The following is a 21,941-nucleotide window of genomic DNA, read 5'->3' on the forward strand; positions in this document are numbered from 1 at the left end:
AGCTGAAGGCAGATGCTTAACTGACTGAGCTTCCCAGATGCCCCTATTTAAGTTTTTGATGAAGAATCTTAGATGTCAACTAAAGGATATATAGTTTCCCAAAATTTGTATAGGGGGCATTAAGCAGAAGGATTTGGAGACCACTAGGATTGGGCATCTATAGGAGAATGCATTCCTTTTCCTTGTCCTCTCCTCATTATTTCTAGCTGATGATAAACATCACTGAGGTTCCTTTTTAAAAATAGACAATCACACACACACACAAATATACAAACATGTATCCCATTGCAGATTCAGGGACTCACCATATCCTGGGAAAGTGTATATTTAAAAAGTACCTTCTACTGGGTGATGACTATCAAGGAGGGCATGTGTTGTAATGACCACTGGGTGTTATACACAGTGAATGAATCATTGAACTCTACCTCAGAAACTAATGATGTACTATATGTTGGCTAACTGAACAGAATAAAAATAAATAAATAAATAAAATAAATCAGTGCCTTCTAGGTGCTTAATCTTCCAGGTAAATATATACCTAGAAAGCTATATATTTAACAAGCACTAGGGTGATCTATATCTGGGAAGTTTTAGGAATTACATTCTAGACTAAATCAGCATTATAGTGTGGACCATCTGTACCAAAATCACCTGGGACACTTGTATAAAATGCAGAATCCTTGGCTTTATCCCAGAATTGTGAGAGCTGGGGCCCAGGAATGGTAATTTTAGTAATTCACTTTCTAGGTGATTCTTATCTGAAATTTAAGGACCTCTTCTCTGCATTTATGAAGAGGACAGTGGGTTTGTGATACCTAGACTTATCAAAGCTACCTTTGAATTTAAGAAATCATAGTGAAAAATTAGAACGGAGGAACAGGCACAGTAAGCTTTTAGTGGTTACAGCAAAGGTTCTTAGATGGTTTTTAATTAGAGGAAGAAACCATGACTGGAAGCCAGTAGTGGAGCTTATGAGTCCAGCTGAGGCCAACTGAAGTAGCTGCTGTAGAACTCCAGAATGTACTCTCAGATAGGTGGCATTTGCTGCCTGAAGTTTATGGGGGGTCATTTCCTTGCTTTTCTTTAACATTTTATCTTTTCCATATCCATCTTCAAAGGATGTAAATTTAGTTATCAATGGGATTCTTTTTTTTTTTTTTTAAAGATTTTATTTATGTGAGAGAGAACATGAGAAAGGAGAAGGTCAGAGGCAGAAGCAGACTTCCCGAGGAGCTGGGAGCCCGACACGGGATCCGATCCCAGGACTCCAGGATCATGACCTGAGCTGAAGGCAGCTGCCGAGCCAGCTGAGCCACCCAGGCACCCATCATTGGGATTCTTAAAGTAGTGATCTGAGACTTTACTCCAGTAGGCCCACTGTAGTTTAAAATTAAGGTCTATCTTGGACGCTATGTAGGAGAAACATATCAGACCCTTGATTCTTGTTTTACTAATGATGATGCAAGTTCCGTGTAGTTATAGCAAAGGTTGGACAATTACTGCTGTTAAGTATGGGTAAGGTAGCCATATCTTTTATTTTCCTGAATGGTACTGTTTTCAAGTATGCCAACCTTTGCCCGGGGCATGTTTCTCAGAAGGTCACATCCTCTAGATATCTTTGTATAAAAATTCCCAGAATGCTTTGGGTTTAGAACTTGTTAGTTGGGGTACTAGTATTTTTTCATTATTTGGGTAATCTAGATTTTTTTTCCTACTACTAAAGAATTGTGATTCAGTGAACATACAACATGTAGTGTTCCAAAGTGTTTCATTTATTTTTAGTAGTGAATAGTCACAAGCTGCTAATGAAGCTGGAATTTATTTGATGTATTTGGTTTGTGGACCTTGAAAATTTGAATATATTTATCAAAAGTCAAACTTAGAAACAGTCTTTTTTGCTTCTTTATATTTGAATTCTGTTTTAGAACAGATTTTATACTCATAAGACCCATTTGGCAAAAAGAATCAGATTTCAATCTGATTCTAAAACTGTAAAAAATTCTAGGAGAAAATCTTCATGTGCTTGGATTTAAATCATAAAGATTTCTTAGACATAACAGTAAATGCACAGTCCATAGGAGAATGATATGGATAAATTGGATTTCCTCCAGATTTAAAATGTCTTCTCTTTGAAAGACATTGTTAAGAAAATGAGAAGATAAGTCACAGACTAGGAGAAGATATTTGCAGAACACATATCTGATAAGGAATTTGTATCCATAGTGTACAGTGAACTCTCAAAACTCAATAATAAACAGCCCTTCTTTTTGCAAAATGGGCTAAAGATATTTGAACAGATGCTTCACTGAAGAAGATAGGTGTGAAAGGATGTTGCACATCAGTAGTCACTAGTAGCCACTAGTAGTCACTAGTGGAATGAAAACCATCAGTAGTCACTAGTAGCCACTAGTAGTCACTAGTGGAATGAAAACCACTTGAGGTACTACTGCCTACCTGTTAGAACGGCTGAAAACAAAACAGAAAAAACAGACAACACCAAGTGCCGGTTAGGACTCAGTGCAATGGAAGGCGGAAACTTTGCCAGTGGGAAATGCAAAACGGTACAGCCACTTTGGGTCATAGTTGCTTAGAAAGTTAATTATACACTCACAGGTGTGTTAGTTCTAAAACGTGTCCACAAATTCCTTGACATGGCCTTCAAAAAGTTGAGCTTCATTTCTCTGTTCTTGGGTGTAAGCCAGCCTTTGTGCTTTCTAATGGATAGAATATGGCAGAAGTGACAGCCTGTTGCTTCTGGGGCTGTCATTAAAGACATTGCAGCTTCTTCATTGTTCCCTTTCCCGCTTGAATCACCTGATCTGGGAGAAACCAGCTGTCATGTCACAAAGACACTCGGTCAGCCTTACAGAAGAATTCACATGGGAAGGGACTGAAGCTTCTTGTCAACGACCAGCCCCAGGCGAGAGAGCTATTTGGCAAGTAGGTCCTTCAGTCGTAGTTGAGCCTCATGACCGCAGCTCTGGTCAGTGTCTTGACTGTAGCCTCATGAGAGACCCTTGGATAGAACTACCCAGGCCTGCTACCCCAACACTTCTAACCCATAGAAACTCACAGAAAATGTTTATCATTGTTTTGAGCTATAATGTTGTGGCAATAATTTATAATGCAAAAATAGATAACTAATAGAATTTACTAAACAATTTTACTGAACTTGGCAGTCTCATTCCTGGAGAGATTGGAACTTATGTCCATACAAAAACTTGCATAATGCTTTTAAACTTGCGTAATGCTTTTAGTGATTTTATTCATAATCTTCAAAAACTGAAAAGAGCTTACATGTCCATCTACTGGCAAATGAATAAGGAAACTGCAGTCTTTCTGAGCAATGGATTACTCCTGAGCCCTAAAAAGGAGTGAGATCCTTATGCAGGCAACAGCAGGGATGAATCTCAGTTGCTGCCAGTCTCGGGGAAAGGAGCCAGTCTCAAAAAGACACATATATATGATTCCATGAACTTGACCTTCTGGAAGAGGCAAAACTAAGGGACAGGAAACAGGTGAATACTTACCAATGGCAGAAGGGGACTGGAAGGATTGGCTCCAAAGGGACTAGAAGTAACTTCTTGGGATGCTAGAACCATTCGTGGTAGCAATTAAATAATTGTATATGTTTGTTAAAACTCATAGAATTATATACTAAAAAGGGCAAATCTTACTGTAGGTCAGTTATACCTCAGTGAATAAATCTGATCAAAGAAATCCAGTTCATGAAAATGATTATTAAACTTTGGGGTTGACAGAGTGGTCGATCTCATGTAATACTGTCCTCGGTACCTATTCCAGCTCTGAACTACGAACTCTGTAGTATGTGGTAACACAGGAAGGCCTCGGAGTCAGACTTTACTGAAATGGAAAACTTTTATGATTTTTAGGTCCTATGAACTAACCCGGAAAGACCGACTCTACAAAAACATCATTCGAATGCAGCACACACACGGATTCAAGGCTTTTCACATCCTCCCTCAGACCTTCCTTCTGCCAGCCGAGTATGCGGAATTCTGTAGTAAGTGCTTGGCTGCGAATGCCCCCTTCCTCCCCCGCCACCTCACTGAGCTCGGGGCAGACTTACCCCAAGGGCCACCTTGAGTTAGTAACTACTTAGGGCTTTTCAAATCTTTAAAACAGTGTGTTTCTTTAGTGAAACAGCTGGAGGGATGACTTTAAAACCGTTTTCATTGTGATTATGTCCCTGTATGTTTATTTTTAGTAAGCTTGTTGCTTTCATTTCTAGAAGGATACATGGGTGTCACACCTGTGCCCCTGTCTGGTACAGAACGTTTCTTCACCAGCAAGAGTCAGTGCCTATGGAAGGGTGTATATACTTCTGCCTTTGAACTATATATGCTTCCTTTTTGTTGTCTGCTTTTTCTTGCCATTTAAGGAGTATTCCTATCACCTTGATTTCTCGACTTGTATGGCTTATGAGATACAAGTATCACGCGTTGTTTAGTGTGAGGGTTTAGAGGTTCCCGTTAGTCACACTCTGGTTGGAGTATCCTGACAGGTGTTAGCCCAATAGGGATGTAAATGTCCACTCTCTTGCCTGTAAAGCTCACTAGGAGCATGTGGCTTGCTTCCCAGTCTTAATGGGGCCTTCTAATTCCTTTTGCCTTGAAGTCAGCTATCTTCCCCGGGTGCAAGTAGACGAAATGGGCTATTTCAGACTTTTCTCCCTGGGGGCAGAGCCTGATCAGGAGGCCTGGTGCATGGAAGAGGTGTGAGTACAGAGAAGGTGGGAGGCAGGTCTTTTGTGAGAGTCTGAAAAGTAACAATAATAAAAGCTAAAATGGAACGAACATCTCGTTTCTGTTAGGCCCTCTTCTGAGTGGCAGTTCTACTCTGAGGTAAGTACCGTTGTTATTCCCAGTTTTACAGATGAAGAGACGAATGTACTGAGAGGTCAGGAGCTTCCCGTAAGTTGTGTAGTTTGCAAACGGTGGGTCAGACTCTGTGGTTTGGCATCAGAGACCGTGTTCTTCACCACCAGGCCTTACTGCTTGAAGACCCGGGGCTGTGTGTGCACAGTGTCCGTTTCCCAGTACCACCAGTGATAGAGGCCTCTTCTGTGAGAAGGGTCTAAGGACAGACACATAGATCCCTTTCTTCTCTGTACGTCCAGGAGAGAGACTACGCCTGTCTTAGGAAGCACAGAGAGAGGAAGAGAAAGTTCTCTCTAGACTTCCTGACTTGTGATTTTCTTAACCTGTTGGATATAACAGTCTGGTCTGGTTGACCAGTGCGGGGTGTTCGTCCTCTGGGATTTCCGTCATTGGGATTTCCGCTTCACGTTGGTGAGGCCATTTCTCTGATAGCGCTCCCTGTTCAAGCGGGGACCATTAACATTAGATATGTTCAGTGTTTGCCCACAGAAGGCTCTGAAATGGCTCAGAAGAGACTAGTAATTAAATGAATTAAGTTCAAAATGACAGTGGATGCAAAGCTGAAAACTTACAGTTAAGAATTTTTGTTATGTGACTTTAGCCATGTTCCTTAAAACACTCTCTGTCTTAGCTGCCTCCTCTGCAAAATGGGATTATTACTAGTACTGACCTCATAGTATTATTGTGATGTTTAAGTAGGTTAATACATGGAAGGCACTTGGAATGGTACGCGATAGGTGCTTAATAAATGTTCAGTGTTACTCCTTATTTCAAGTTATGTTGAGATGTATTGTTATGTAGTAAAGGTAAAAAATTATGCAATAAGCCAACATGATAGCATAAAAATACTTCAGTTAATGTGTTAGCACATGTCCCAGATGTGAATTCCTCCTGTTAACTTCTACAATAATTCCCTGTTGACATCTACAGGAGTCTGAGATGAAAATTCCCTTTGTCCTCTCTCTGCTATTTCTTATTTTTCTGTTCACCCTTTGGAGGCACGTTGCGGGGGTGGGGTGTTCCTTCAGATGACTGGATAGACTTAGGTTCCCTCCATCAGTTCAAGCATGACCTGTCTTCTAGAAGGATTGCTTCTTTAGTGTATTATTGAAACTTGTGTGTGTGCTACTTTTTAACAAAAATGAATTTAAAAGGTCAGCAGAACACATGGAATTAATATAGCCATAACTCAAAGCCACCACGCTTAGCCCCAGGGCAGTTACTATAGGCAAATGGTGTTCCTCAGTCCCCCAAACAAATCACTTACTGACGTCATCACCAAACACCACAGCAGGGACTCACTGTGTTTGTGGAAAAGGGGGAACAGGGACAACGTGATAGTAGAAGGGTCTTCTTGGTTTCAGTCTCGCCAGGATGCCAGTGATACTTTACCAGTTGTCTAGAATCTATGACCTCTACACTAAAATTCATTTGGCAGTGGGGAAAGGAGCCAACACTGTTAGGTTAGTTGTGTTGCTAAGGTTACGTCTTAGGGGAGAAACCCACCTACTGGTACCACTTCCTCTTTCAAAGAGACTTTCCTCTTCTTCACGATGTCTGTCTTAAGTTCTTCTCTCCCTTTAGTGTCATGTCCCTTTAGCATATTGTAACCCAGAAATTTCCATTTTCTCCATGACTCGCGTTCCTGTCCCTCTGCAGCTCACTTGAGTGTGCGCACTAGGAGAGTGATGACTTGGAGGTTATGACAACAAGCGTAGTTGGATTGAGCTAGGTAGCTGGAGTAGAAGAGAGGGAGCAGAAAGAATGGTAGAATAAAGTGAACCAACTGGCTGTGGGTAGTGAGGCAAGGGCCAAAGATGGCTGCAGAGGGGTGACTGTGAGCAGCCAGGAGCCTCGGCACATCTTTCACCAGGGAGCATAACCAGGACTGTAAAGGAAGAGCTATTAAAAGGGATGGAGAGTGTGAAATTTGGGGCCGGGTACGGATTTGAGAGGCCTACAGGTTTCCACGGGGTGATTTGCAGGCAGCTGTAAAGCCAGGGTTGAGTTCTGGCCAAAGGTAATAGATCCTGGAAGTTGCAGGGATGGAGGAAGAGGTGATTATTAGAGAAAAAGAGAAGAAGCCCCCCAGAGAGAAGAGTGAGCTTGAAGATATGAACAAGGGAATGGGGTCCCAGAGGAGACGGGAGAGGGTTAAATCGAACAGACATGTGGAAGAGGCTCCGCATCACTCATCAGGGAAACGCAAATCTGAACCCCAACGAGATGTCACCTCACACCTGGCAGAATGGTTAGTATCAAAAAGATAGGATATGACAAGTATTGGCGAGGTTGCAGAGAAAAGGGAGCCCCTTGTGTACTGTTGTTGGGAAAGTAAATTGGTGCAGCCACTATGAAAAACAGTGTGGAGGTTCCTGAAAAAATAAAAATAGGAATAGCATATGACCCAGCGATTCCAGCTCTCGGTATTTACAGGAAGAAGATGAAAACACTAATTCAAAAAGTTATGTGCTTATTGCTGCATTATTTACAACAGCCAAATTCTGGAAGCAACCTTACTGTCCATTGATAGACGATGGATAAATGTGTGGCATATATACACGATGGAATATGACTCAGCCATAAAAAGAATGAAATCTTGGCATTCATGACAACATGGGTGGACCTAGGCGGTATTATACTGAGTGAAATATGTCAGAGAAAGACAAACACTGTATGATTTCACTTATATGTGGAATATTCAAAAACAAGACAAATAGATAAACAAAAATGAGAAGACTCCTCAATACGGAGAACATGCTGGTGGTTGTCAGAGGGGAGGCGGTGGACGGGGGGAAGGGTGAAACAGGTGAAGGGGATTAAGAGGTACAAGCTTCCGGTTATGAAATAAATGAGTCACGGACATGAAAGGTACAGTGTAGGGAAGGCAGTCAGTATTGTAGTAACTGTCTGTGGGGACAGATGGTAACTATGCTCATTGTGCTGTTTCATTGTGTATATGGATGTTGAATCACTGTATTGTGCAAAAAAAAGTAAAGGGCTTCTTTCGATCACGTAAATTATTGTCCTCTTGCGCCACTTGCACACAGTTTGACAGACAGTGATTTTTTTCATCCAAGCTAAGAGAAATCACTTAAGGAATGCTGTCATTTCAGGTGATCTAGTGTTTGACCCCCAGTGGCACTGTCTGCAGTGGGAGCCTCCGGAGGTCCTTGAGTTGACTGAGGCGAGAATCTCAGATTCCCGTAGGCTGTTCGTGACAGTCATAGACCAGTATGAGAGAGTTGCCTTATTTTGTTTTCATCCTCTCATTCAAGAAAGAGGGGAAATGGTGGAAGTAATGTGTAGTTTTGCTGCCTCCTCCTTCCTCCTTTCCGTCCCCTCTCTGCTTTTGTGTTGATGTTTGAAGCCAGTTCAAAAATACAGGTATTTTAGCCTGGCCACCCTCCACTTAGAAATATGGAAACTTCTTTGGGTGTCTGAGTGGATAAACCATTGTTGAAATTTAGAATAATAAACTCTTGTCCTTTCTTTCTCTCTGTTTCTCTCTGTCCCTCTTTTAATCTCCCAACATTTTGAGCAGATTCATATTCAAAGGACCGGGGACCTTGGATAGTAAAACCAGTGGCCTCTTCTAGGGGACGGGGCGTCTACCTGATCAACAATGTAAGTATGCAGCAGGTGGCACCCTCTCTTCTTCCTCTTCTATTTCTTTCTTTCTTCTTCTTCTTCTTTTTTTAAAGTAAGTTTTAAACACCCCATGTGGGGCTTGAACTCCTAATCCCAAGATCAGGAGTCACATGCTTCACCGGCTGAGCCAGCCAGGCGCCCCCTTACCCTGTCTTCTTACTAGTTTTTTCTTGTTTCACCCCTTGTCTTAGCTACTAATATGATTTTTTTTTTTCAATTAAGAGTAGGTGTTCCCTTCTGAAATCTGCATTCAGACATGTGAGTCGATGGTGTGTATGAGTTGGCCACTAGTCGTCTTACCAGCAGTAGCCTCTTCCTGTTCCAGCAGTTACTCCATGGCTAAAAAGTCAGTTGATCAAATATTAGGGAAGAGAAGCCTTTGGAGTCAGCAGAAAAGAGGTTTCTTTTCCACTTGAAGCATATTGTCATATTAATTCCTCAGTACCAAGCATTAATTGGTAGCATATTACATTTAGTTTCTAGTGTGAGAATTGTGGGTTCTTGCCCTCGAGATCATCAAGGAAATTAACCTCAGTTTGGTATGGCATCCCTGTTGGTGTTTCTGCATCTCCCTCCCTCCTCCTCATCCTCTTCTTTTTTTTCAAAACTTGTCAGTATCTTGATTCTTTGCAAAATCCTTATTAAAAGTGGTTTATAAGTTGAACAAATACAGAATAAATAAGGTAAAATCTCAACCCCAGGCTCACTTCCTAGAAGACTTTTAACAGTAGTTTATAACCTAATGGAGTTGATTTTATGTTTCTTTTCTTGGCTTTACATTGTGTTTGTTAAGTCCCAGTTTGATGTGTATTGTATTCACATAACCTCCTGCCCTCCCTTCCACATTCCTATTCTTTATTATTTTTATATTTTGAAAGTTTATACAATTATACTATCTTCAGTAACTGTGATTCCATTTCTCTGCTTTATCTATAAGTTGAATAAAAAGAATTAAACTCGATAGTAACCTCATAGCATTGGAATTCTGAAAAAGATTTTCTAAGTTTTATTTGTTTAAGTAATCTCTACACCCAACGTGGGGCTTGAACTCACCACCCCAAGACAGGGAGTCACATGCTTCTCCCACTGAGCCAGCCAGACACCCCTGGAATCCTGAAATTGAACCAGTATTTCACTCTGGGTCTTTCCTCATTTTTACTCCTGGACATTTGGTCAGCCCTTTTAGTCTGGAAACTAGTGTTTTTCTTTGGTTTAGGGAAAATTATCCTTTTTTTTTTTTTTTTTTGCTTTTGTTTCTGCTTCTAGACCTCATTTTTGAGGCATCCTGGGTCTTTCCTTTATGTCCACTTTCCTCTGGTATTAAATTCTGTTTTCCCCCATCTTGATCCTTCTGGATCACCAGTTTGGACTTTATCCATTTTAGTATTCATTTTATCTACTATATTTCTCTGTTGGCTATCATATTTTATAGAAATCCTTACTTTGTGTTTGCCTTTTTTTTTTTTTTTTTTTTAATTAAAAAAAGCCTGTTGTTGCTTAATAGATTAATGGGTGCGGTATTGGCCTTAGTGAGGATATCAGTTGAAAGTTTTTTGGGAAGTTTTCTTTTGTTTCGTGAGTTTTCTTGGGATTGTCTTTTTTTACCCCCTGCTGTTGGGTTTTCTCAGTGTCAGTGACCTTGGGTGTATTTATGAACTAAAGACTAGACTGACTGAAACTGACAGCTGGCTCAGGTTTTGGGTACTCTTGTTTAGGACTGATTCCCTGCAAAGTTTCTCCCTGGACAGAAGGCGAACTCAGTTTGGTGCGAGGATAAATGGTGTTGACTGACAGGCCGAGCCTCAGGTGGGTGTGAGTGAGGAGCATGTGTCTTCCTGCCGCCCTGCCAAAACAGAACAGGCCTAACTGTGAATTACAGAGGAAGATTCTGGTGATTTCCCTTCTGGGCAGCACTATCTTTCCTGTCTTTTCCTCTCTGTGTCTGTTGTAGGGATAGAGCGGCCTCAAATTCCACTCTTCTGTCAAATCCCTCTGCCCACACAAGATGTCCTCCTCAGAGTATTATCATTAGGTTTTATCCTGAGGGCAAAGCTCTGGGTGTTGGAGGAAGCCCCCTGAATTAATTAAGAATTAATTATCTGATTTTCATTCCTTGGCCCACTCCTGCTCCTCATTTTTGTTTCCTGCCAGCTTGGAGCTTCTCAGAGGCTCCTTGAGAAGATCATTCTCACCTCTGGTAATTTGCTTCCTTTGCTCTGTTTTCTCAACCTGATCCCATCTGCTTTCTGTCTTTGAGGGTTTCCTTCAACTTTTGGTCTCTTCCTGGCTCCTTTAAATGTTTTCTAACTTTGTTATCATTTCGTTCTTTTAAAAATATCTTCTCTGTCCTTCCAGTGGGACTCTGGAAGGGAAGAAGGGGAGGTAGATATGTGTGTGTGTGTGTGGTCAAGTACTCTGTTTTCAAATTCCCCAATTTTCTTTTTATGTGGTCCGAGCTATTTCCTACATGTGCACAAACTAACTTTCTGAGAGGTCTTTCACATCGAAAAATCCTTAAATTCAGTCTGGACTGAAAACTGTTCGGTGACTACTGATGACTGGACCTTACTGAGCCTCATTCTGGTATAGGAGCTACTCCAGCCTGAGGCCTAGGCTACAAGTCCCGTTACCTGGCCCTGGATCAGTCCCTCTGGAGGCCTTTTGCCCCTGAGTCTCTTGTGACAGAAGGCCCTGGTCATATGGCTTGGAGCTCTCTTTTCTTGTTTCTGTTCTGACCTTGGCGTGAAGGCTCCTGTCTTGACAGCTTTTCCTTCAGCTCCGTGCCAGGAGCTCCAGTGTTGTTTGAATCTCATAGACGGCACTCGTTTGGGTTTGGGTTTTAGCTGCCAAATGGAATTGCTATTGAAAGTCAACTGTGGTACAAGTTTGCTTTTTATTTTCTTAGACATGAGTCAAAAGGAATAGGATCTATTTCCAGCTCATCTGGGACGTTTTTCTTTTGGAATGCACTTTTGCTCTAGTGATTTGTTATTTTGAAACCAACATCATAAAGAATAGAAAAGTTAAACTTTCCTTGGTGGGGCTGAGAACCCCGTGCCCTAACTCTTCCCTGGATGGAGTCTCATAGAGGGTGACAAGTCTTTAGAGAATGCGTTTGGCAGGCTTTCCTTCTCCCTCCCACTTCTCCCTGGGCTGAATCCCTAGAGACCCCCTGCATAGATCAAAGTACTTGGCAGGACCCTTTGCCTCCCTCCTCCCCCTCAGTGCAGCTTTGGAATGAGTCTGATTCTTTGAGGTATTTGGTGAAGGTGCCAGACAGAAGCCTGGGAAGATGCCAGTAGGCACCAGGGGAGCTGGCAGCATGTGGACATAATGGGAAAATATTCCCATTTCACTCCAAAAACTGGAATTTTATCACCTTTTACTCAGACCTACAAACCATGTAGTTAATACTCTTCTCTCTCTCCTTACACACAAGGCCTCACCATCCTGTCTTTTCCATACCTGGATCCTTTCCCATGGAATATGTGACCCATTAGCCAACTGGATGAAGTAACTCTTTCCAAGGCTGCTGCCTGCTTTCCTTTTAGATTTGTTGGGGTGGAGGGAGTGCTCAGGCGGAGGGTCTGTGAACAGAACTAATGGGAGTGGGTGAGGGACTGGGGGGTGGTGGTGGGTGGAGTTAGGTGTGAAGGCCAAATGAAAACATCTTTCCTTGTCTTCCCCACTGGAGAGGGCCTCTTATTAGAAATTCCCAATTATAGTCATAACCTTCTGGAAAATGTCTACAAATAGCAACTTTTACCATTACAAGAACAGGATAAAGGATAGAAAAGGCATTACTTTTATGAAACACCAAAGGGAGAAGCGTGAGCTCTTACAGACGGAAGTACCTTGGCCTCTCAGCTAACATGCATGGCTTCTTAAGATGTGCTCTTTACCTCTAGAAATACAGCACAGAGGAGCACAGTTGCGTTTACCCCAGCTCCCTCAGTAACCATGACTAAATGCCGTATTTTCCCAATTTAGTATATTCAAGTTGAGGAGGGAAAGATCTGGCATTTTCTGATTAAGGTACAAATTTGATTATGGAGGTCAAATTTCGTCATCCTCTTCTAACACATTAGCCATAGTAAATACAACATTAATGTTTTCTTTGAGATTTTGAAGTAGCAGGAGAATAGGTCACTCTATTTACTTCCTATATTTGTGAATATAATTCTTTATAGTGCTCTTTCTATTTGTTTCTATTTGTTTATATGTTGTTATCTTAAATGCTCTCTATTTTTTATCATGGTTCAAGAACTATTTAGAGAGTCCTTGCTGTGTGCCAGGTGCTGCCACTCCTTAAAACCTTTTGAGGAATAGGGATTATCTCTTAATACTAACACTGATACTAAGCTAATGTGTCTTCATTATGATTTAGTGCGCAGCTCTGAGTGGAATGGCACGGTGTGCGCCGTGATGAAGGCTTAGTAAGAACTTAGTAGAACCATAGAGTTACTCTTGACTTTACACTGGTAGGTCTTGAGCATTTAATATGTGCCTGTCATGGTACCTTCCAAATATAAACTCAGTTAGTCTTTAGAAGAACCCTAGGTGGTTACTGTTATTTCCTTAGTAAGTGGTAGAGTCAAGATTATCTCAGGTCTAGTTGATTCCAGAGCTTAACACTCTTAACCACCGTACCGTTCTGCCTTATAATAACTTAACAGATACCATGAGCTTTAATCTCAAAGTCCAGTTAGAAACATGGATATGTTTCCAGCTTTCCCAACAATTTAGACCTTGCTTTAGCATGCTTTGGAGGGCAATTTGAGCTTGGAATTGAAATCATTTGAAATGAGTTAGTTGAGAAATGATGAAAAGGAAACAGGCTTGAAAATACCAAAAAGCTTTCATTAGTTGCTTCTTAGTATAACATTATACAAAGAAACTATACCCAAACTATTTTTTTCTTTGATGAACTACAATTTAACTCCTAATGTAGGTAGACATGAGAGGCTCAGACCACTGAACAAATATTAAATAATGTACGAGATAATGCATAACTCAAGGGATACATGTGTATGATGAGGGAGGAGAGGGAGGAAGTGGACAAGGACATTAGATGTGTCATGGGGTGATGGCCATCGCCAGTGTAGTCTCTGGTTCCGAGGACAGTTGGATGGTCACGCATCTGCCACAGCCTATAGGTGTTACTCAGTGGGAAGAGGTCTGCATTTGTTTAATTTTAAGTTTGGAACGCAGCCTGAGGCTTGCTCCTTTGTACTATGATTCATCACTTCTTACATACTAAGCTGACTCAAAATGGAGATAGTGCTTGTGAGAAAGTGATCAAGAAATGTAAGGGAGTCCGGAAATGGTGTGGGCGATCAGGTCCATGAGTGTGAATCAGCCCTGACCGTCGCCGGGACTGTGTGATGCAACAGTGGGAGAAGAGCGGGGAATCTCTTTATCTTAACTCTGGGGTTGCTCATCGTGGTTGTGTATGATGTTACAGGCCACAAAATTATCCTTATTTCATGGTAACTGTAGTATTTGGGGGTAGCAGATGCATTAGTATAAAGACCGTCTTTTGAATTTGGGGGCTAGTATGTTAGGTCAGAACTTTGGGGAAAGATGTGAATCGTACTCTAAGAGTTAAGTCTCTGAGGCAGACTGGCTGCGTTCCAGTGCTCCTCTGTCACCATGTGACTTTGTCACCCTCTCTGACTCTTTCCTCATCTGTAATATTTGAATGGTGATATACCTACCTCAGAGGGTTGGGTGAGGACTGTAGGAAATATTACTTGTGAAGAATTAGAACAGAGCTGGACGTGTAGCAAATGTTCCGTGCATTTATTACATTTCTTTTCGTGCAAATGTTAATAGTTACTTCTGTTCTTCTACTGCAGCCATTATCATTACAATTATGAATATAGCCACTTCCCCTTTCCAGTCCTTTTGTCCTGTATAGATTGTGGTGGCTTCCAGCTGACTTTTCTGTCTTCATCTAATCTCACTTAGAGTTGTGCTATTCCATATATTTAAAAATCTTACTATTAAGAATCCACAATCATTTCCTCCTTCCCACCATGTTCAGGCTAAACTTCCTTTGTTGGGGGTTCAAATTCCTTTGCTGGTGGTGTCCCCTCCCTCCTGATATTCTAACCAGACCTTTCATTATTTCTCAGGTCGGTCTTTTAGCCCCAGGTCAGTGGTCTGTGTCCTCTCCTTTCTACTAAAGTTTGTGCCTGCCACCTTTCCGTGGCAGCTTCCTTTCCTTTCCACCATGTGCTAGTAGCTTTCAACACTCGCTTCTGCGCCTACTCTTCCAGAATAGACCTTCCCTCACTGATTCATGAAACTGGGCAGCGCTGGTACTGTGCAGTCCCACGTCTTGCGCTTGTAACTATGCTGCTTTGTGTTCTTTTAACTTGTACATTTTACTGTCCCCTTACTAAATATTAAACCCTTTGGAAGGCTGGATTAGGGTCTATGAGGGCAGGGATTCTCTCTGTCTTCACTGGATCCTCAGTGCCTTATGAGTATCAAACAGTCCTCATGATTCTTTATTGTATAACAACTCTTTATTCCTTGAAAAACCTTTAAGATCTAGTTCAGTCTTTATAAAGTAGCATAGGAAATACAACTGAATGAATCAATGAAATATCTGTCCTGTTTCTCAAGGAGAATGCCAGGATCCATTGGGAAAAGATCTGTAAGTTCTCTAAGCAACTTAGAGAAAGCATTTGCTTAAGAATAATGGTAGTATTTTAAAATTTCCATCACACCTTACATTTTGGAGAAAGCACATTTTAATTTATTTTTTAAGTAGCTTTTATTTTTCTTGGCATGTAACTTTTTAATATCATGTATGTAAATCTTTAAAGCTGTTATTGCTCTCTTTATTATGTGAGAAGTGGTTTGTAAATTTATTTTTCCCTCATTGTAATTGGATACCCATAGTGTTTATAAGTGTTGTGTTACCTGACCAGTTGAATGTAGGGGTAGGTTGGAAGAAAACTTTTCTTAAGAGTTGTAGTTTTCGGGCGCCTGGGTGGCTCAGTGGGTTAATCCTCTGCCTTCGGCTCGGGTCATGATCTCAGGGTCCTGGGATCGAGTTCCGCATCGGGCTCTCTGCTCAGCGGGGAGCCTGCCTCCTCCTCTCTCTCTGCCTGCCTCTCTGCCTACTTGTGATTTCTCTCTGTGTGTGTCAAATAAATAAAAATCTTTAAAAAAAAAAAAAAAGAGTCGTAGTTTTCCACTTTATTGTTTCTGAAAGGTCAAGAACTCTGCTCCCTCATTGTGAGTTAGGATTTCTGTCCTTTTATTCTTTCTCTTTACTCAATAGCCGAACCAGATTTCCCTGGAGGAGAACATCCTGGTCTCCCGTTACATTAACAACCCCCTGCTCATAGACGGTGAGTTGAGATTGGGCCCTTGACGGGCTCGATCTTGCTAATTTTAAAGAATATTTTCACAGTCTTCTCTAGTAAGTCTTTATGAAGCTGGTATAATTCTTGGCAGCTGTGGCTCCAGAGATGAGGCTGGTGCCTTACCTACCTCATAGGATTATTTTGAAGATGAAATGAGAGAATAGAAAAGAAAAAGTGCTTTGTAGTACGTCTACATGAGAGCTGCACAGTCTGTATATGTAAGCTCTCTTTCTCAGTGGGTGTGTATGATTGATATATATATATATGTTTATTTATTTGTAGGAAATGAGTAATGATTTATTCTTAAAGGGCAAGGTATGCAGGCAGTATGTGTTTTGTGGGGAGAGGTAGACTATCCTTTCACATTTCTTTATGAACCCCAATTTTTTTTTCTAGATTTCAAGTTTGACGTGCGCCTCTACGTACTTGTGACTTCCTATGATCCTCTTGTCATCTATCTCTATGAAGAGGGATTGGCTAGGTAAGAGACTTTTGGGGGAAAGGGGTGTTTATCAAAATGGCTCCATTTAATGAGTGTGTTAAGATCAGGCTGTTTCTGTTACATTCAACTCAGAAGATGAACCCAGATGGGCTTCAGATGGCAGAACATCAGTCATGTTACTTTGCAGTCTCCCTTGCATCTCTGCACATAGGAACATGCCTCTCTATATAAACCCCACCTTTCCCAGCAGGGATCCAGGATCACGTTGTGTTTTCAGGCCACGGTGGTAGTTATGATGACCCTAGGGTCATACCTGAGATACCCTGAGGTAATTTGTCACTTTTCTTCACAACCGGTAGGAAGGAAGAAATCCAATATAGATATACCTGTTCTATAACAGACATTTATTTCAGTGCTCCCAGCGACCATGTAGTTAATGCAGTTTTGCAGTTGGGGAAATGGGCTTCCGGGGGTGAGGAGAGAACTTGGTCACTTTTCAGAGCTCTCCCACCTGGATGGTAGTGGAGTGGGGCTTTGAACTGGTGGATATCACTCCAGAGCTCATAGCTTGAGCTGTTTCATGGCCTCTTGTTGCCCTTCTGTATTTTGGAGACATTAGCTGCTTTTTTCCCCCTACCTGTAAATAATAAACTGTACAGTGGTTGTATATACATTCTGTTTCTCTTGATGTACCTTTTAGGTTTTAAGATAACGAAAGTGACTTACTTACAAAATTAAACTCAAGTTTTAATAATTTGAAGGTTTTTTTTCCACAGCCAGAAAATTTTACTAGTGATATAGGCCTTTTAAATTATTTAGAATAAGTATGTAATTTTGTGGGATGCCTGGGTGGCTCAGTTGGTTAAGTATGTCATTTTGCTGTGCTTGTATTCTTTTCCCCTACAAAACTAATATATAAATCTCTTTACTAACTAGTTTGCCCTGAAGTTCCTTTTCTGCTTGGTGGCCTTATTGGACCCAGCAGTTGAGGACTTACTTTGCGTCTGCAGTCAGCCACAGCAGGCTAAAAAGTATGGTCTGTATTTGTGAATTTTAGAAAATGCACTTGGAAGATGGGAAATATCACGGTTAAAAGAAGGCTACCTATCTAAGCTTAGGTGCTTTGACACGAATTATTGTCCTCTGAAAGCTGTTATTTTCTTTTTTTCTTTTTTAAAAGAATTTATTTATTTATTTGACAGAGAGAGATCACAAGTAGGCAGAGAGGCAGGCAAAGAGAGAGGAGGAAGCAGGCTCCCCACTGAGCAGAGAGCCCCATGCGGAGCTCGATCCCAGGACCCTGAGATCATGACCTGTGCTGAAGGCAGAGGCTTAACCCACTGAGCCACCCAGGTGCCCTGGAAGCTGTTATTTTAGAATGTTATTTTAATTCTGTCACGGACTCACATTTTTTGATGCATCCTGCCACTGGAATCAGGGTGAGCGCCTTTAACCGGCTTGTAGCGGGTTGAGGTGAGCCTCCCCTTCCCCTCTAGGTGGCAGCGACAGCATTCAGAAACACTGTCATGGAAGATTCCTGAGTCTGAGTGTGAGGAACACTGAAGGCTACTGAAGCTCTGTGGTTCTAGACTCTTGTTCCTTGGAAAGGAGGGGGAAGCTAAAATCTTTCTCAGTTCTTAGGGAAAGGGCTGACCCGGGCATCTGAGCACACCAGGCCGCCTAGCTCACATCAGCTTTTCATAGGCAGACAGTTTTCTGTCGTGTTTGTAGACACATGTGCTCTCAGACTTTGAAGTAAAGGTTTAAAAGCTGAATCCCCATACTATGTAGATCAAAAAGAAGGGAAAAGAAACCCTTTCCTCCTGCTCAGGAGTATAAGATGCTTGAAGGGTTTCCATTTTCTAAGTCGAGGTACATGAGCTGACCCTCTTGTCCAACGTGAGCTTCTCCACCTCCTTCCCTCCCTGCCTCCTCACCCCATCTTGCCTCCTGTGCCTTTTGCAGGAACTGATTATGTCCTGCCACAAAGTGAAGTTCTTGGATAGGGAAAAGACCTCAAGGTTACACCCACTGTTTCTCAAGGATGCCGTACCAGCATCTTCTGCATATTATTCCGAAGACCTTGCACTCATGCTATCAGTAGCCGTCTCTGTTGGTGAAATTTAGTGTAGCTTTCAGGCCTCAGTGGTTCAGATATGATATGAGAGCACTACAACATTCATTATAGAACTTCCTACAGATATGCGAGTGCTGTGTCTACCGGGTTTGTGTGGGAAATCAGATCCACTGAATTGAGTAACTGTCTTCCCTCACCCCCAGCAGGGACTGAGTGTGTGTATGTGTGGGTGCGTGTGTGTACTTTTTTTTCCCCACCAGAATTATTTGGAAGACAGTTTAAAAAAAAAAAAACAAAACTCAGACCAAATTGAACCAAGTAATAATAGGACTATTCAGGGCTTGGGCTCAGTTAATGTAAAAGTATAGGTACATCTCCAGGCTTCACACAAGTATGGTGCAATATGGCCTGTGCCTGGCTACTAGTGAGGCCTGCGAGGCTCTGCTGCCGTTCACAGCCACTTCCATGTACCCGAGCTCCTGTGTCTTAACTCACTGTGTATCTTGGCATTCATCTGCTTCTTTTTAATCCTCAGAATCTGCTCAACTGTGTCATTACATTCAACAATAGTCCATAGCGTCTCCAGATCTGCAGCCTCTGGTAATTTGGGGTCACGTGTGTTTTCTGTAGACATTGCTGAAGATAATCAGTTCGGGATGAGATTACTAGGCTGTTTTACTTTGAGGCTCAACAAGGAAAACCGTAATTTTTCCTAAAGAGAAAGCATTGGCAGCAAATTTAATTGGCTTCCTCTTTAGAAAAGAAGGGCCTTCTCCTGTGTCACTCCTGTTTCGGGCCCCAAATTAATGCTTAGGAGACATAAAGATTAAGTGCATTTCCCAAGACGGTTTTGTAAACTAGCTATTTTGTGTCAATTCTTGACCTTTTTAAACTTATTAAGAAAAAGACCAGAAATAGTTTCTTTTTAGATTAATAATTTCCAGTTGTCTTTGTTGTTTTATTAACACAGAAAAACTGTCATTGTTTTCCTATACATGGGCAGACTATGGAGATGTTTAGAAAAAGAATTGGGTTCCTCGTATTTGGGCCCAGCATTTTTGCCCCAGAGGTTCACCCTGTTTTTGAGTTTGACAAGTGTGTTCCTGCTTTGCACCAGCAGGGGACACTCAGTTTCCAGAGAGGGGTACCATTCTCTACCAAAATGGTGTAGATTCTTTTTCTTGTCAGAGGTGGGATCCAAGAAGACTTTGTCCTGGATTTTACAGTTTCAAGTGGATCCAGGATGTGGTCTAAACGATTTGATGAGGACTTTTTTGAGACAGAGCTAATAGGCACATTTTCACTACAACGGGAAAAATAAAAAGTCAAAATTGACTTGAAAACCAAGTGTGTTGTCAGACACCCAAAGATAGGTCGCACTGGCAACTCGGGGGCAGCAAAGGTGCCCATCCACAGACTGGAAACTCCCATCCACACTGGAAGGTGGGAGGGGAGGGCATTGAGAAGGTCCGTCAGGCCTTACCTCTCTTCTGCCTTAGCCGCATTATTCAACAGGAATTTAGAAAAGACCCCAAAGCATTTGTAATGCCTTTCCCTTCTTCCCCACCCCCCAGTTCCTTCTTCAGTAGCCTTCCTTGCTAATTAACACTGGCTCCGCAGGGATATTTACCTTTTCTCTGCTGGATTCCTGTGGTTTTGAAAGAATTCAGGTACTCATTGGTTGCCAAGGAATTCACATTACCTCACAGGCTGCACACTGTCCAGAATCTGCCACAGCAGTGAGGGGGGGGTGGGGGGCTGTGGAGACAGCAGCGAGGGCAAGAAAACCCTCTCCGGTGCTCATTGTCACCCTCGCTGGCAGGCCTCTGCTGTTTGTGAAGTTTGAGTCATTTCTGGCTCCGAAGACCAGGGATCAGGCTGGTAATCCCCTCCCAGACGGCTCCGTGGGGCGCTGCCTAGTCACTGCAGCGCGCTGGCAGTCTCCCGCCTGCAGCTGGTTTGACAGCAGATCAGAGAGCCCTTGGGCCTCTTGTTCTCGTCCATAAGATTTGTCTGGGTCAGGCCAGGATGAAACCCAGTGGCTCCTGGCAAGGCCGCCGGAGGTGCTGTCTCTTCATCCTCTGGGCTCGGAATGGCTACACCTGCTGCAAGAGAACTCAGGTGCCCCAGCCAGGGGCTCCACGGGGCTGGCTTCCTTTTTCTTTTGTAGTTTTGGACTGAAGGTTTGTTAGATGATGTGGACTCTCAAAGGGGAGGGGCTCACTGCCCTACTTCCAGATTATCTCTGACTCCGGCTATTCTGCTGTATCCGTGAAAAACAACATGGGTTTTGAATGGAGGAACAGAGTTAAAAGGATTCTGCTAAGTCTGTGCTTTCCTTCCTGTTTTGGTTCCACACTGGTGGTGTTCCTGGGACAAGCAGCTCGTGTGCAGTTTCAGTTCATACTTGTCCAGTACCTTCTATGTGCCTAACACAGGATCCCTTCCCATGGACACTCAAGAGTTTTAGACAGATCGTTTCTGTTGTCCCCATTCTCATGGAGAAACATTAAGAAGCAAAAAGGAAATGTAGCTTTTGACTTCAGAATTCATTATCAGGGGGCACCTGGGTGGCTCAGTGGGTTAAGCCTCTGCCTTCTGCTCAGGTCATGATCCCAGGGTCCTGAGATCAAGCCCCACGTCGGGCTCTCTGTTCAGCCGGGAGCCTGCTTCCTCCCTTCTCTCACTGCCTGCTTGTGATCTCTCTCTCTGTCAAATAAATAAATAAAATAGTAAAAAAAAAAAAATTCATTATCAGAACAAAGATTATGTATTTCAGTGTGGTTTATAAAAAGGCATATACTTCTCCATCGGTGGGCTATGAAATAGTAAACAGTTTCAGATTTGGCAAAGAAGTCCAGGCTACCCCCCCCCCTTATTTTTAATTTTTTTTTTGGTTTAAAGGTCAAGACTGTGAAATGCTGTCGTCAGAGCTTTTTCTAAATTTTGATTTCATTAAGAGGGAGGTTCAAGACTCAGTACATCACTTTGATTTCAGTATGTGCCAGCATAAGTATTTGCAAATGTGGTCCTGGGGTGGCTGGTGAATTACGTCTTTTAGGTTGCGGCTAATGAAGAGCTCGCATTGAAGCTTGCAGACCTAGATGGGTTGAAATTTGAAATGTGAAGTTCTAAATCAGGGGTCACAAACCTACAGACTCCCAAGGACATTCACTGAGAGGGAGCATGAGTATGAGTAGGGGGAGGGGCAGAGGGAGAGAGAATCCCAAGCAGACTCTGCCTTGAGCAGAACTTGAGGCTCCATCTCACATCCCTGAGATCACAACCTGAGCCAGAATCAAGAATTGGACACTTAACCAATCGAGCCACCCAGGCACCCCGAGAATATCTAGATTTTTATTGAGAAACTTACTTCTGTTTTTAGACTTTGAATTTTGAAACCATTTCAGACTTCTAGAAAAGCTGTAAAAGTAGCGCAAAGTTACCTGTTACCCTGCATCTAGAGATCCCATTCGGATTTTGCCATT

General features: G+C 42.3%; 1 protein-coding gene across 20 annotated transcripts in view; it reads left to right on the forward strand.

The window, feature by feature from the left end:
• The window catches only part of TTLL5 (tubulin tyrosine ligase like 5), a 279,659-nt gene that overhangs the window by 23,915 nt on the left and 233,803 nt on the right, over nt 1–21,941 (forward strand). For all 20 annotated transcript variants that reach the window (XR_006381664.1, XR_006381662.1, XR_006381665.1 and 17 more), the window contains exons 6-9: nt 3,894–4,024; nt 8,446–8,528; nt 15,850–15,919; nt 16,331–16,415. Coding sequence is in view for 16 of the 20 variants with exons in the window: in XM_044230835.1 (XP_044086770.1) it covers nt 3,894–4,024; nt 8,446–8,528; nt 15,850–15,919; nt 16,331–16,415 (369 nt within the window). In the remaining 4 variants the exon portion in view is untranslated. The remainder of the gene's footprint in view (nt 1–3,893; nt 4,025–8,445; nt 8,529–15,849; nt 15,920–16,330; nt 16,416–21,941) is intronic.

This window comes from Neovison vison, chromosome 13 (genome assembly GCF_020171115.1).
Source record: "Neovison vison isolate M4711 chromosome 13, ASM_NN_V1, whole genome shotgun sequence".
NCBI classification, from domain to species: domain Eukaryota; kingdom Metazoa; phylum Chordata; class Mammalia; order Carnivora; family Mustelidae; genus Neogale; species Neogale vison.